Here is a 14640-nt window from a genome sequence, read left to right on the forward strand (position 1 = left end):
CAATAAATATTTAATAGGTTTAAGAATGTGTAATTCTATTGCATGAGTAGTTTCATTGTTTCCTTATCAACAATCACCCGTTGTTTGTTTAGGCCTATTTAGGCTACACATAAATACTGAAGAATTAATGATACAATGCCGCAATTTAGAATGCACATTTATTAATAAAGCTAATGTTTTAACCCCAATGAACAGTGAACAGCTGGAAGACACATGCATTATATTCAAAATCTGAGGGTCAAGTCACAGTAACGTCGTACAGCACTGAAATGTAGAGTAGTTTAAAAACAGAAGAGACAGTACAAAACATGCACATGTATTAATTAAGCTGATGTTTTAACCCCATGTTAGTGGTATAAAATCAATACTTTTGTTAATCCACACAACTTCAGTAATAACGAATTTGTGGTCATCTTATGCAGATGCTTGGTCAATGATGATGACCACACTCAGGCACTGGAGTCGTAGCTCTCATCCTGCGGTGCATCCTTCAGGAACAGTGAACAGCTGGAAGACACATGCATTATATTCAAAATCTGAGGGTCAAGTCACAGTAACGTCGTACAGCACTGAAAGTACAAAACGGTTAACAGTAGTTAAATATAGCAAAAGACACTACGCCTAAAATAACACTAAGGCAGTTTACCAGGTAATTCAGTAAATGGTACATAAAGTTGCCTACAGTACATTATAATTTCCAAAAAAATACATAATAATTAGCCAATTAGTGACCCAATTGGCCAAATACTTTTCTACCAACACAAGGCAATGCCATGGGGAGTTGAACCCCACCCTGGTAAAACCAGAAGTGCCACCACCAGCATTTTTTGCCTTTTTGTAGGGAAAAGCAAAACCTGCATTACACACAATATGATACAATTAAGCCTAGTGTTAAGCTAATTAATGACATACATATGTAATGCAGGGAAAACGAAACCAATTAGCCTTCAAATGTAGACATTAATCAGTAAACTGAATTGTTTGTGTTTAAGCTGACATTATATGATAAGAAGCTACATGGACATAACATGCAAATGTGTGTGTGGTACCCTTTGGTAGCTTTAAAGTCAGGTTTCTACCAACATAGCCTAGTACATTATTCCAAGAGCTGAAGGACCTTACAGTGCATACAACTGGCACTAAACAAATACAATGTACTTCAGAAATTATGTCTAAATAAACTACATAGTCCATTCCTTGTCTCACCAGCTGGGAGGACCAGAGAAGCTTCATGTCTAACCTGCTAACGCAGGGAATAGGCAGTTATACACTTTCAGGCAATAATAATAATTTAAATATGTGACCTGAGAGTGCTAGGCTACCACTCATGACACTCTGTACAACTTGTGGCAAGTGTCTGCATCACATAGGCCTAATTCACACTGAACCGGAGTATTGAAGAGTATTCAGATAGAAAAAGAGTATTCATATTAAGGTAGGTAATAGTGTAGTATACCACTGCTTCGTTGAATTTCCCATGGTCATGTGCTCTTTAGAACATAGGTTATTTGCACACCTATGACACGTGTTCGCTGTCGGGGTCCCTCTTCTGGTTGAGAAGCGCAATAAACAATCTAAATATGTACTAACGACTGGCTTCTGCCCATAGCAACCATCCATTCAGTACAGTATAATATATTACATTAGATTACAAATTAGGCCTATTTGTCTATTACTTTGAAATATTCAAAAGTCAGCTATTATTGCATTTCGCAAGTCTTGTACATCGCCAGGTACGTTGCATATTTCCTTAAGTCTGTAGAATATTTAAGCCTATGCTTATGCTGGTTTCATTTAACAGGCAGACATGGATGTCTTCTATGTTCACATTAACGCTCTGGGATTTGTTTCCCTGTGACATATTATTGATTTAAGATCATAGGTGAAATGATACTGTTGTTATCATGACGTTTATCACGTTATGATCTCTATTTACATAGTCTGCCTTTATACCCAGATCTCGATGGCAAAGAATGGTCCAATAATGTCCATGTGTTGGTGTCTGACATCGAAACGCAAAAGAGCTGCTGCACTACAGGAATTCAGCAATCTTTTTCACACCACACATAGCCTGACAATTACAAAACACTTGTAACCATGTATGACTTGCCCTTCCTCCAACTGTTCCTACAGTACCTGTTATCTTCCTATCCTGACTGTCTGGTCTTATGCCTTTTTTCCCCCTTATGGTTTCTTCTCTCTGACCAGTTAATGCTTAGGGATGGCGGAGCACATCTACACCCAGAAGGTGGTAAACAATGCCACCATTCGAACCCTACATAAACAATTCCTTTGCCATGCTGAAAAGTTAGAACATTGCATAGCCTATGTTCTAAACAAACACACCTACCGACCTATATTTTGTCAGGTGTACTTGCGGGAATTGCGACAGAATGCCCACGGAAGCAGAGAATCTGTGCTGCAAGGAGACTCCTCCGGTAATGATCTAACTGGCGTTGGTTGATGCAAGTTTGTTGACAAAGGTTACTCATTTTGTTTTCACGTGTCACACACATGCGTGCTGCAAGGAGATTCTTATTGTAATGAGAACTATGGCATGGCTTTGGTTGATATAAGTTTGTTGGCATAGGTTACTCAAATTGTTTACAAGTTTGTTGGCATAGGTTACTCAAATTGTTTACATTCACGTATGACTGCTCAGGTGGTTAGAAGAATGGGCGACACCGGTACCCCTGTTGCCTGTATGACCCTCCACCCAGGATTAGAACCAGTCTGCCTCAACATATACTCCCTTCAAAATGCACTAAATATTTATAGAGCCGACTATGGCCCCCTGCGAGAGAGAGGATATGAAAGGTAAGATAAACCATCTTTAGCCTAAAAGAAAGAAAACAACCTGATGAAACTCCTAAAGCCAATATAGAAAAAACGGGTCCATTTTCAACAAATAGCTTATTTTATTTACATACAGTAATTTTCAAGTCTAATAAAATAATGCAAACACAAAAGAAGAATATCCAAACTATGTACAGAATTTACAATATCTTTTTTGCCAGGCGATGCAGACATCTGGCCTACAGATCCTTTGTCAGCTGGTGCTGGGGTTATTTAGGTAGAAAAGTCCGAGTTGTTATTCCGGCTTGTGTTGTCCTACGGATCCGAAGAGAGTTCCCAGACACAGAAGGCCAATATGTCGGCTTTAGGGCTGCCCTTGCCTAAAGCGAGATGTGTATGCAGCCACAGCTTCTGTCAGTGGAGGATGGTAGAATGCTGAGGACAGGGCATCAGGAACAGGGATTTTTTTGGAGCTCCTCCATGTAAGGCAGGGGGGTTGGGGACTATCTCTTCAAACACCCCAGCAATCAGGTTGTGGACGTAGCCTGGAAGAAAATGTTCAATGTAAATATGTACATAATGTCTCCTCGATATTAAACAGTTTTATTTGTCTTTCAAGAATGGCAATAAATAGTTTGTGTTTGAGTTACTTACAGTGTGTTGGTGGTGATTTTACTGGCTTCACAGTGTGCCCTCCCTTTTTGGCTTTTGGGAAATGTAAGCTGTACCTCAGTTTCCCTGAAGTTGTTCTTGCCTGAGTGCGGCCAGCGTTTTCATTGAAGTGCTTTGCTGCCAGATATAGTCTAAAAAACAAAATAGGCTGTAATGACAAATCACTATCCTACCAATATTGGTTACTTCCAAACCAACAACATCAAATTTGATAGTAATTGATCAGTGCAGATGATTACTTTTTCTCTTAACTGTAAGCATTTCTTGCAAAATCACTTTACACATAGTGGTTAATGTAGATGTGACAAAACATACCTGCACAACATCCCAATGAAAGGAATGACCACACTTTTGGGTGTGAAGCGCAAGATTACACTGTGGAATGCCTCCAGTGTTGAGGTCTGGTACCGTGAGCTTAGCCTCTCAACATCACTGAGGACCCTCTTATTTGTTAGGATCTTCTCCACTTTGTAGAGGGCTTTGGAACCTAGAGACATGAAGCACAAAGTAAATAAGTATTCAAAAGTTATGTTGTCACAAAACATTGAGTACAACAGACAGCTACACCCTTGGACTCCAAAAGCTGTAGGCTTCTTTTGAGTCCCTCTTTCTCCATGTTGTGGCTCCCGCCAACCTCATTGCTCTGTAAACAAAACACAAAGGGCATACAAGTTGTAGGAATTGTTGAAAGTCAAGTTTTGATGTGTGTATACAATTATGGTGGACTGGTATTTGTCTGTGAGTGAAAGAAAAAGAGACACCGATAAACTATGCATTGTGTAACATTGATAACTATTTACATCTGTGAATCCACTCACCTGGACTAGTTGAATGTCAATAATGCTGTTGGTCTCCAGATTCATCAAACTGTAACTTCCATATTTGGCAGAGTGACCTGCAAATACACAATAGTTCTATTAGAAGTAGGTCATATTATTATTATTATTATTATTATTATTATTATTATTTATTTATTTTTTTAATTTTGTGTGTTACACCACGGTCTGTCATAATAGAATATGTTTCGTCTAATAAAAAGCGGAAGCTCACCCGGTGAATCTGCTCGCATGTCCCCTCCAATCTTGACTTTCCTCTGACTCAAGAACTCTCATTCTGCTTCTTGGTACTGGTGCCATTGGTGGATCACAGCTGTTTCCAGATAACTGCTTGCATGCCTACGGAATGCTGAGTAGCTGATGTTTTGCAGATGCATGGCTTGAAATATCTACAAATTAAAAAAAATCATCCATGAGTACATTGTAAAGCACTGTATCGGGCCAGGCGCGTTGGTTGGCAATAATAACTTCCAAAATAATTTCCAGCCTCTAAGGGTCAGCATGAATAGTACAGGTGAGCACCTTCGAATGTAAATTAGGTGTGGGTCATCTGAGTTCATGTTGGCTCATTGCCTGTTGGAGGCACTTTGTAATGTAACTGTTGTGTCTCCACTATAGAGTAGTGCCAGGTAAAGTCGAGGAAGTGGGGCAGGGGAAACGTGTTACTAGGGCCAGGTAAAGTTGTGAAAGTGGGGGGGGGGGGGGACAGGTGTGACTATGGCCAGGTAAACTTGAGAAAGTGGGGCAGGGGAAACGTGTTACTAGGGCCAGGTAAAGTTGTGAAAGTGGGGGGGGGGGGGGGACAGGTGTGACTATGGCCAGGTAAACTTGAGAAAGTGGGGCAGGGGAAACGTGTGACTAGGGCCAGATAAAGTTGTGAAAATGGGGAAGAAGCATGAAGAGCCTTACATCTTAAGTGAGCAGGGCCATTTGCTTGCTATCCAGCAGACCCTGCTTCTGACCAGGACCAGATAAATACTGTTCAATCTGGTTGGATAGTAAACATTGGGATAAACTGTGGAGTGTACTATACCTTTTGCACTTGGAAATATGAGGAGCCGGTGAAATATATGGCAGCAGACAGTATTATGTTGCCTACAGGGGAGCTTCCAATCGCTGGCTGGCTCTTCCATTGCCTGGAAAACTGGCAGTGATGGCATTTTTGGTCGATGGCCAAAAATGTTCCCCGTCTGTAGGTCCTCACATCCGACAACCGGCGACAGTCTGGACACGTTTCAAAAAGTTCCATAAGGTTCTTCTCAAATACTATGTACTTGGAGTCTTTGTATCCAGTTAAAGACGTATCACTGTTTGAGACAAATGGCATTATAGACATCCACAATGTTAGTTTAACAAGCAAAGTATTAACACAAAGATATTTATCAACAGAAACATTGTCGTTTAGATGAAATGACAGCTCAAAACACATACGTGGGCTGTGATGCTTCTGTTACATTGCTGATTGACTGTGCTGGATCATACGTGGAGTCCTGGGGTTCAGGTAAAATTGTGGAGATGTCACTTTCCTCCTCTTCATCAACCCGAGGTCTTTTTGCTGGCCTTGGGTGGACAGCCTTGATGGGCGTAGAGGTAGCAGGGCCCCATGTTGCATCAGAGGTACTTGTGGCAATACTCGCAGTTCTCATAAAGGATTCTGTTTGGGTACCTGAAGTAAATGAATGTGTATTACTGTCAAGTTACAAGATACAGTATTAATAGGACACAGGACATTCAATATATCACACAAAACCGTAATGGCCCAATGGAAACAAAAAGATTTCAGTGACTGTGATAAGATGTATGATGTAACAAGTAGCACACCCACAAAAAGACATTCAGGAATATCATTCCTATTTGTAATGCAATTGACTTTCCCAAACATTGACAAGCACATAAGCACCTGCTTTACTATAAAAAGTGTTCTAGAAACTAGCACAACAGAAATTGAAAAAGAGTCAGATCACAAACCTTTGCTTCTAACGTGATGACCTAATGTACCCATAGAAAGCTGTGTAGCCCGACATGCACAGCTAGGTGGGTCTGTTTGGGTGCTGGTATGAATGGGGGTTGTCCCCAATGTCTGTGATGTGCTCTGGAAGACAAACACTACGTAAGCAAGTAATCAAACAAAACATTAATGTACAAAGGCCAATGTAATAATGACTAGAAGACATAAAGTAGACTGAAGTGTAAATACCTGAGCTCTAGTGATAGCAACTTAGCCTAATGGTGCACGTGTATAGTTTCCTTGTTCAGACTAAGCGTAAATCTCGTCAAAATGCATCCTAGGGTGTTTTTGTGAATGCAATGTACCCGAGTCAAACTTTCGTTTAAAAGCATAATTACGTTGGAAGGGAAGCACCACTTTTCAGCTTCCCAGTGTTGTCGTTTTCTGGTCAAATGGCCTTTTGAATAGCCACTACAGTTTTGATACATGATCGCGTCAAAATCGCTGTTTTTAAAACACTAAGAAGGCTCGACACAACATGAAACTTTGATCGAAGTATGATCAGTGTCTCTACACATCAACTCGAGCATTGAGAACATTGTTTGTGTACACATAGTTTACTAAAAAGAGAGGTTTTGGACAGCTCACTCCTTTCGAGCAGAAAAACCAAGTAGTTGTTCTTTTAGTGAACGACAATGGACAAGTGTAATTCTGCTTTTAAACTAAAGTTTGACTCGGGTACTTTCACAAAAGCACTCTAGAATGCATTTTGCCGAGAGGTACGCTTTAGCTTAGGTTAGAAGATTATAGGTTCAACAAGCTAAATCTCTCGGTAACGTTAGGTGGGTTGTTTTCTATGAGTGACAGCCTAGCTCGTGCCCATTTCATGCATGCTAACGTGAAGAATATGAACATGCTATTTAGTAACAAAAACCTTAGGTAGAAAAGTTTGTTTTTACTTACCCCCTGTGTGCTTGTGCTCGATCGTTGTGATGGTACAGATCCAGGTTTTAATAACAACTTCGATGCAAAACCACTACTGTAGGCACCGAAGTTGTAAAAGTCACTGTGGTCAAAATGATTTGAACACAGAACTAAATTAGGGCTATACTTCGCTGGTGGTGTTCCGAAGATAAATTCTAACCATTTAGTCCTTGACTCTTCTTTCTTGGGCAAGAAATGCAATGTTGATGTCTTATTGCCACAGATAAAACAAGCACAAATGTGTTCCGCCGCCATGTTAGCAAGTAGCTGTTCGCTTAGCTTCTCTGCAGAGATTAGCTCTGTAGCTCTGCTACCTCCTAGCCACAAAATCAATACTGTCTTCCTGTGGGCGGTCACAAGCCAAGGTGGGCGAGTTCATGAATAACCAGTTTCCCTTCGGCATCATTGGGAAGGGCTTTTTCTGATTCGCTTGTTTTTCCGTGTATTTTCTTTCATTGGCTAATGCGGGCAATGGGGGTAGATCATTTTCACGTGCAGCATGCATATGCAACTTGGAGTGAGCTATAGTATTTCGAAAGTAACAAGTATTAAACGGGTTCTCAGTGAATGACACCTTTTAACCAGTTTTTTCCTAATAAATTATTTATTTCACATAGGTTTATGTTATAGGGTTAGTCAAATCAAAAGTTTGTTTCATTATTCTGAACGATCTCCATTAAACCCAATGTGGTTAGCGGGACTTTTATTTTGAAAAAATGGCTAACTCTTAGCCGCCTTTGCTAGCAATAGATACATCCGGCACGAACATTCTATTTTCGCTAGGTTCACGCTGCTGTCTATGGCAGCCCATAGAACGCCTGGCTAAAAAGTGCAGATTTTTTGGCAGAAAGTTTCGGGACACTCCACTGACCACTCACGCTCATTTACGGATCTCTAAACCCAGCCGTCTAGCGCCAACAACAGGTCAAAGTTTGGCCGAAAGTTGAAAAGCTGGGTTGAAAGGTATTTGCAAGTCATTATTATTATGAAATTTAGTGCCCTGATTCAGGACCGTCCCATGATCACACTCACCAATTTACAGAACTCTATGCCGAACACTCTAGCGCCACCAATGGATCGAATCTGGACTCACATTCACGCATGTAACAATTGAACGGTGTGTTCGATTTTCACAAATCAAGCAGCGTTGGAATCCCTAGACTGACTTGAGTTGAATGACCCCTACTACGTCACTTTCCGCCATACTGGACCTCCATATTGGATTTAGTCCAAACTCTACGAAAAGTTACAGCGGTTACAAATTTCTTCCGATTTTCACGAAACTTGGTAGAGATGACCTTCTACCCGAGCCGCACAAACGATACTTGTCAGATTTTTCAATTTCATTTTTATTTGCCCGTGACAGCCAATCAAATATGGTGACGAAGCCACCAAACAGGAAGTGGACAACCATCTAGGTGACGCTTTGAGTTAACATAACAAAACTCGAGACCATTAGTCAGGACACTGTCCCAATCACTCACACCAATTTTCATGCATATACATTGAACACACTAGCGCCACCACCAGTTTAATGCTGGACATGTGTTTATTCGTGTGATCCTTGACTCTTTTGTCTGATTTTCACAATTGAGGTAGCGTCTGAATCCTTGGACCATCCCGAGTTCATCGACCCCTATCCCGTCACTTTCCGCCATATTGGACCTCCGCCATATTGGATTTAGTTCAAACTCTACGAAAAGTTTCAGCGGTTACAAATTTCATCCGATTTTCACAGAGCTCGGTGGAGATGATCTTCAGACCGAGCCGCACAAACGATACTTGTCAGATTTTTCTAATTCCACTTTATTGGCCCGTGACTGCCAATCAAATATGGTGATGAAGCCGCAAAACAGGAAGTGGGCTAACATCTCGGAGACGCTTTCATGTATGAAGTCCAAACTTGGTACAGGGACTTTGTATCTGATTGTGAGGAGACAGCAGGAAATTGGCATCATTTGGCCTCTATAGGGGGCGCTGTAATACAGGAAGTGAGCTTGTGTATCAGCAACAGTTCGGTGTATGAAGTCCAAACTTGGTACAGGGACTTCATATCTGATTGTGAGGAGACAGCAGGAAATTGGCATCATTTGGCCTCTATAGGGGGGGCGCTGTAATACAGGAAGTGAGCTCGTATCTATGCAACACTTCGGTGTATGAAGTCCAAACTTGGTACAGGGACATATTAGCTGATTGTGAGGACATGAAGGAAAGTGAGCTCACATCTCAGCAACACTTTGGTGTATGAAGTCCAAACTTGGTAGAGGGACATGGTAGCTGATTGTGAGAACGCACAAAGACATTGGTGTAATTTGGCCTCTTGCTGTGAGTGCTTGCTCATGCCATGGCAACGCCATTCCTGCTATAGCGCTCTGCTAGGCCCCCTCATTGCTGCTTGCAGCTATATTTTGTAATTAGTTTCTTCTTCTTGTGTAGTATTTACTAGTGATTTTATTTTTTACTTGATGTAGCTGTTGGCATACATGTAAGATGAAGTTGATGTAATTTCTCTTTTTGTATAGGCCAGTACATCATTAACATTACATACAGAAGAAAGACCAGCTACAAAATATATTGATTGCCAGACTGAGCCCCCTGAAAGAAAGTGTTGGCACACAACTGTCTTCTAGGACTCTGCAATTATGGTCATTACCAGGTCTTGCAGGAACTCCTGCGTTTTGTCTTACAGGAACTCCTGCGTTCTACAATCTAGAAAAAAGAGCTGACCAAGAAGACTGTCCTGAAGGATATTGCCAAACTCAGTCCCCACCATCAGACATCCTCTTTGGAGGCGTTCCATAGTGTCATTCTGCGGTTCACACCCAAAAACGTGGTCTATCCATATCTGGGGATGCTGTGCAGGTAAATGAAACTGTTTATTCTTTGAGAATATTTGCCCATTCCTTGAAATTGTTTTCATGTCTGATTTTCTTTTTACTGTCCAAGACTCTACCTGCATTATAATGAGAGTGCTAATCGAGGACAAGCCACCACATCTTCCTCTTTACAAACTGAGCTTTCCAAAATCCAGGAAGGGAGAGTGCAGAGCCAGACCAGTGAAGACAGACGCTACATTCCGTGTTTTTTTTGTTTTGTTTTTGTTTTGTTTTTTTTACACAAAAACAAACACTTGCATTGTACATGACAAAGTACTGCAACAGTGCTTTCAACACAATAAATAAAACCAAACAAACTTACTTAAATACCTGACAAACTACAAAATTTCACGTGCAAAATGAACAGAATAATGTAGTAAATTATACTAGTGATTCACTTTTTTGTGTGTGTGTTGATGATTTGATGGACATGATCATGGAGAAAGTCTTTGTTGACCCATCATCGTATGGAGACGAGATTCTGAAGATAAACATCCCGCCGGACCTGTCTTCTCAATATGAGCATCCAGACAAGGAGGAGGTCATCGCCAGCTATGTCTCAAGATTCAATCAAGGGGCGGGAGTTTGAAGCCTACATATCTTCCATGGGCGTCAGGAAACTCCCGTCACGACACACGAGGGGATCACTACCCGTATCTTTCTACCAAGGAAGCCCCAGCTCCAGCTCACAACTTCTGTAGGCTTAATACCTGTAACGAGAAAAATGAACTTTGCTAGTCAACAGGTTTTATAATGTATGTCTAATTTGGAATCGGTGAATCATTCAATACTGTATTTTTATGTACAATGACAGTGGTAAATAAATGTTTATTGCATGTGTAAAATGATTCATGTGAATTTGTGTAATATACAGTTTGCTAAGGAAATACTTGGCTATAAGTTCAAGAAAAAAAATCTGAAATGGAGGCTTTGGCAGACTATATTTGCTTTATTATGTTGTATGAACAGTGAATGTAAGTAGGTTATTACAGATAACTCACTGCTCTATTCCCCATAACTGTAAAGGACCGTAGTCAGCCCTGTAAATGTTGCATGCATTCTGCAGTGAGAACACCTTTAGACCGTCCATTACATTACATTTGGCTGACGCTTTTTTAACCAAAGCGACTAACAACATGGTAAACAGTAAGTTTTAGAACAATTCTCACAATTTTAGGACAGTTTAAAAAAAACACATTAGAGTACAGTAAGAATAAGTGCGTCGGTGAGTGCTGTATTTTAACAGTTACTTGTCAGTTTAAAACGGCTGGTGAGTGCTAGGATCAGTAAGACTTGTTGTAAGTGTTGCTATGAGAGTAGATGTTCTCTAAAGAGCTGGGTCTTCAGGAGTTTTTTGAACGTGGAAAAGGATGTCCCTGCCCTTGTAGGAACTGGCAGTGTGTTCCACCAACGAGGAACAACAGATGAGAAAAGTTTGGATTGGCTTGAGCGTACCGGTGGTAGAGCTAGACGTCGTTCGTCAGAGGAGCGCAGCGGTCTGGAGGTAGTGTAAGTCTGTATGAGGGCATTCAAGTAGGTGGGAGCAGAACCGGAGACTACTTTGTAGGCAAGCGTTAGAGACTTGAATTTGATGCGGGCCGCCATAGGTAGCCAGTGTAGCTGGATGAGCAGCGGGGTAACATGTGCCCTTTTGGGTTGGTTGTAGACCAGGCGCGCCGCCGCGTTCTGGATCATCTGAAGTGGTTTCACTGCGCAGGCTGGGAGACCTGTCAGGAGGGCATTGCAGTAGTCGAGTCGTGAGATGACTATTGCCTGAACCAGAAGTTGGGTAGCATCTTGAGTCAAGTAAGTCCTGATTTTCCGTATGTTGTAGAGTGCGAAACGGCATGACCGGGCGACTGAGGCAACATGATCTGAGAAGTTTAGTTGGTTGTCGAGAACAACTCCTAGATTTCTTGCAGTCCTGGTCGGTGAAACAGACAGGGAGTCAAATTTGATGTTGATGTCGTGGTGTATGGTAGGTTTAGCTGGGATGACCAGCAGTTCAGTCTTTGAGAGGTTCAGCTGGAGGTGGTGTGCCTTCATCCATGTAGCTATGTCTGAAAGGCAATCCGAGATCCGTGCTGAAACCAGGGGGTCGTCAGGTGGAAAGGACAGATAGAGCTGTGTGTCGTCTGCATAGCAGTGGTATGAGAAGCCGTGCGAACGGATAATCTGTCCCAAGGAGGTGGTGTAGATAGCAAAGAGGAGGGGGCCCAGCACTGAGCCCTGGGGGACCCCTGTGGTGAGATGGTGAGGTGCAGATAGCTGACCAAGCCATGATGCGTTAAGCGAGCGTCCTGTGAGGTAGGATTCAAACCAGGAGAGAGCAGCTCCGGAGATTCCCATGTCAGCGAGTATAGAGAGAAGGATACGGTGATTAACCGTGTCAAAGGCAGCCGATAAGTCAAGCAGAATGAGTACTGATGACCGAGCGGTCGCCCTGGCTTCTTTTAAGGCTTCTGTTACAGACAGCAGAGCCGTTTCGGTAGAGTGGCCGCTTTTGAACCCAGACTGATTTGGATCCAGAAGGTTGTTCTGTGAAAGGAAGTCAGAGACCTGTTTGGAGACTGCTCGTTCAATGCCTTTGGATAGGAAAGGCAGTAGTGAGACAGGGCGGTAGTTCTCGACTTGAGCAGGGTTGAGAGAAGCTTTCTTAAGTAACGGTGTTACCCGGGCCATTTTGAACGCTGTTGGAAATGTGCCGGAGGTTAGCGAGGCATTGATCACATGTGTGATAGCTGGAGCGATGGTCGGGCTGATGGACTGAAGTAGGCTCGTAGGTATAGGGTCCAGCGAGCATGTGGTAGGACGGCTGCATGTCAGGAGTCTGGACACTTCACTCTCGGAGAGAGGCGTGAATGCTGAAAAAGATGTTCCAGCAGTCCCTAGAGGTTGTAGGAGTGCGGTATCTGAGTCAGATGCGTTGAGTGGGCATGTAGAGAATTGACTGCTGATTGCCGCCACTTTGTTTGTAAAAAATGAGGCGAGGGTATCTGCAGTAAGGCTGGATGGAGGAGGAGGCAGCTGAGGGTTGAGTAGCGATTTGAAGGTTGAGAAAAGTTTTCGAGTGTCTGTAGCGCTGTTGATTTTGTCATTGTAGAAAGCAGTCTTAGCAGCAGTGATGCTGGCTGAGAAGGAGGTCAGGAGTGTCTGGTAGTTTTTGAGGTCGTCAGCTAGTTTGGATTTGTGCCATTTCCTCTCTGCGGCTCTGAGTTTGGTGCGCTGCGATCGGAGGGTATTCATTTGGGTTTAGAACCTGTTTGCCTATCATACATGGAGGCCTTTCATCCAGCTGCTGCAGCCGTCTTGTAACCCTGGCAGCATAAGTTCTCCGGCTCTGACGACATTGTTGCACAATTTCCACATGTGCACCTAAACAAACAAATACAAAAGGAGTCATACATGAATAAAGCTAAAGAAATAATAAACCTGGTATTTTTTACCCAATAATAGCACCCACGATTACATTTGAACGAGCGTGCTCCAGCTAGCTAGTACTTTCTCAGCCTGACGTAAGTAGGTGAATGGTAAGTAGTGCTAGGCTAGACTTTCTCAAGTTTACAATGCGAACACACCAGTATACACCAATATATCAAGCGCATACATGCAAGTCTCATAAGTATGACAGAAAAATACTACTGTACTTTAGGAACACTCAGTCTGTAGAGCAATGGTGTCCGAGCCCTCCCTAATTTTACTGTGAAAAACTGTAACGTTAACGTTATTATTAGTTACAGGATCTGCCAACTGAGCGAAGCTTGAAGCAGCGGGGTGTTTACAAGACATAACTTCACGTTTAGTGAACAAGAAGCACAATATAGTTTACTACTGTGTGAATACAAATTCATTAAGTTTAATAAATATTGAATAATAATTCATAATAGTGCCTGACCTGGCACTAACGTTAGCTATCGATAGCTAGACTAGCCTAACGTTAGCTTTCATGGGCTAAACACTGACTATCTAAGTTTCAAAAAAATAGAAAGTTTAACTAACCATTCAGAAGCGTCTTGCTGAATTCTCTGAGTCTCGGGTAGTGCAGGAGACTCCCCTCCTTCAGGATCAGATTCTGGTTCGAACATGTATGGTTGAACTACTGCCGCCATGTCCATGTGAAAGTTAACGTAGTAGTAGTGGTAAGAGTCAGTGGGGCGTGGGCAAAGATTCTAGAAGCTTTGGGCGTGGCCAAATTAGCTGCAGATCATGAATATGTAATGAGCAGCAGAAAACAGCACACTCTGGAAGGGGCTGAAACAGAGGGTAATAGAGGTAGGTAACAATCGTTTCCTACACGCTATTTCCACCAAACAACTTCAGAAACATGAACTCAAAGACCTATTTGAACTTGTTGAAAAATAGTCAAAATATGGGCACTTTAAGAACACTGAAATTATAGAACGTTCGCGTAGAATTGACCTGTCGCTAAGCCCCGCCCCCCATTGTTATCGTGTGAAAACTCGGACAAACAAACCAGGCTTGATTAGAAATACATTGTGGACAATGGCAGCTGACAGTATATGAAAGC

The 14640-nt window shown here is 42.2% G+C and overlaps 2 protein-coding genes and 1 long non-coding RNA gene across 4 annotated transcripts in view; 2 read left to right on the plus strand and 1 right to left on the minus strand.

The window, feature by feature from the left end:
- Positions 1-10957, plus strand: part of LOC121719307 (serine/arginine-rich splicing factor 7-like) — a 64613-nt gene extending 53656 nt beyond the window's left edge. The window contains exons 6-7 of one of the 2 annotated variants that reach the window (XR_006034232.1): positions 9926-10098; positions 10183-10957. Coding sequence is in view for 1 of the 2 variants with exons in the window: in XM_042104784.1 (XP_041960718.1) it covers positions 9926-9962 (37 nt within the window). In the remaining variant the exon portion in view is untranslated. Of the gene's footprint in view, positions 1-9925 lie in introns of both variants that reach the window. The other variant, XM_042104784.1, reaches the window with a different exon arrangement.
- On the plus strand, positions 2356-3445 carry LOC121719308. Its single transcript, XR_006034233.1, has 2 exons — positions 2356-2590; positions 2625-3445. It is a non-coding gene; the product is annotated as an uncharacterized LOC121719308 (long non-coding RNA).
- On the minus strand, positions 3199-7711 carry LOC121719306. Its single transcript, XM_042104782.1, has 9 exons — positions 7216-7711; positions 6273-6396; positions 5736-5970; positions 5338-5611; positions 4519-4693; positions 4287-4363; positions 3784-4111; positions 3451-3599; positions 3199-3341 (listed from the first exon to the last, which is right to left on the minus strand). Exons 1-5 carry the CDS (start codon positions 7489-7491, stop codon positions 4577-4579), a joined length of 1026 nt encoding a protein of 341 aa, XP_041960716.1. The 5' UTR covers positions 7492-7711; the 3' UTR covers positions 3199-3341; positions 3451-3599; positions 3784-4111; positions 4287-4363; positions 4519-4576.
- Positions 10958-14640: the final 3683 nt, after the last annotated feature.

This window comes from Alosa sapidissima, chromosome 9 (genome assembly GCF_018492685.1).
Source record: "Alosa sapidissima isolate fAloSap1 chromosome 9, fAloSap1.pri, whole genome shotgun sequence".
In the NCBI taxonomy this organism is placed as follows: Eukaryota; Metazoa; Chordata; class Actinopteri; order Clupeiformes; family Clupeidae; genus Alosa; species Alosa sapidissima.

Coding starts and splice junctions, on each gene's coding strand:
- LOC121719306 (XM_042104782.1), bottom strand. CDS start 7,491: ATGGCGGCGGAACACATTTGTGCTTGTTTTATCTGTGGCAATAAGACA. Junction 6,397..7,215: donor CGAGCACAAGCACACAGGGG/GTAAGTAAAAAC, acceptor TTTGTCTTCCAG/AGCACATCACAGACATTGGG. Junction 4,694..5,337: donor CATATTTCCAAGTGCAAAAG/GTATAGTACACT, acceptor TTTAATTTGTAG/ATATTTCAAGCCATGCATCT.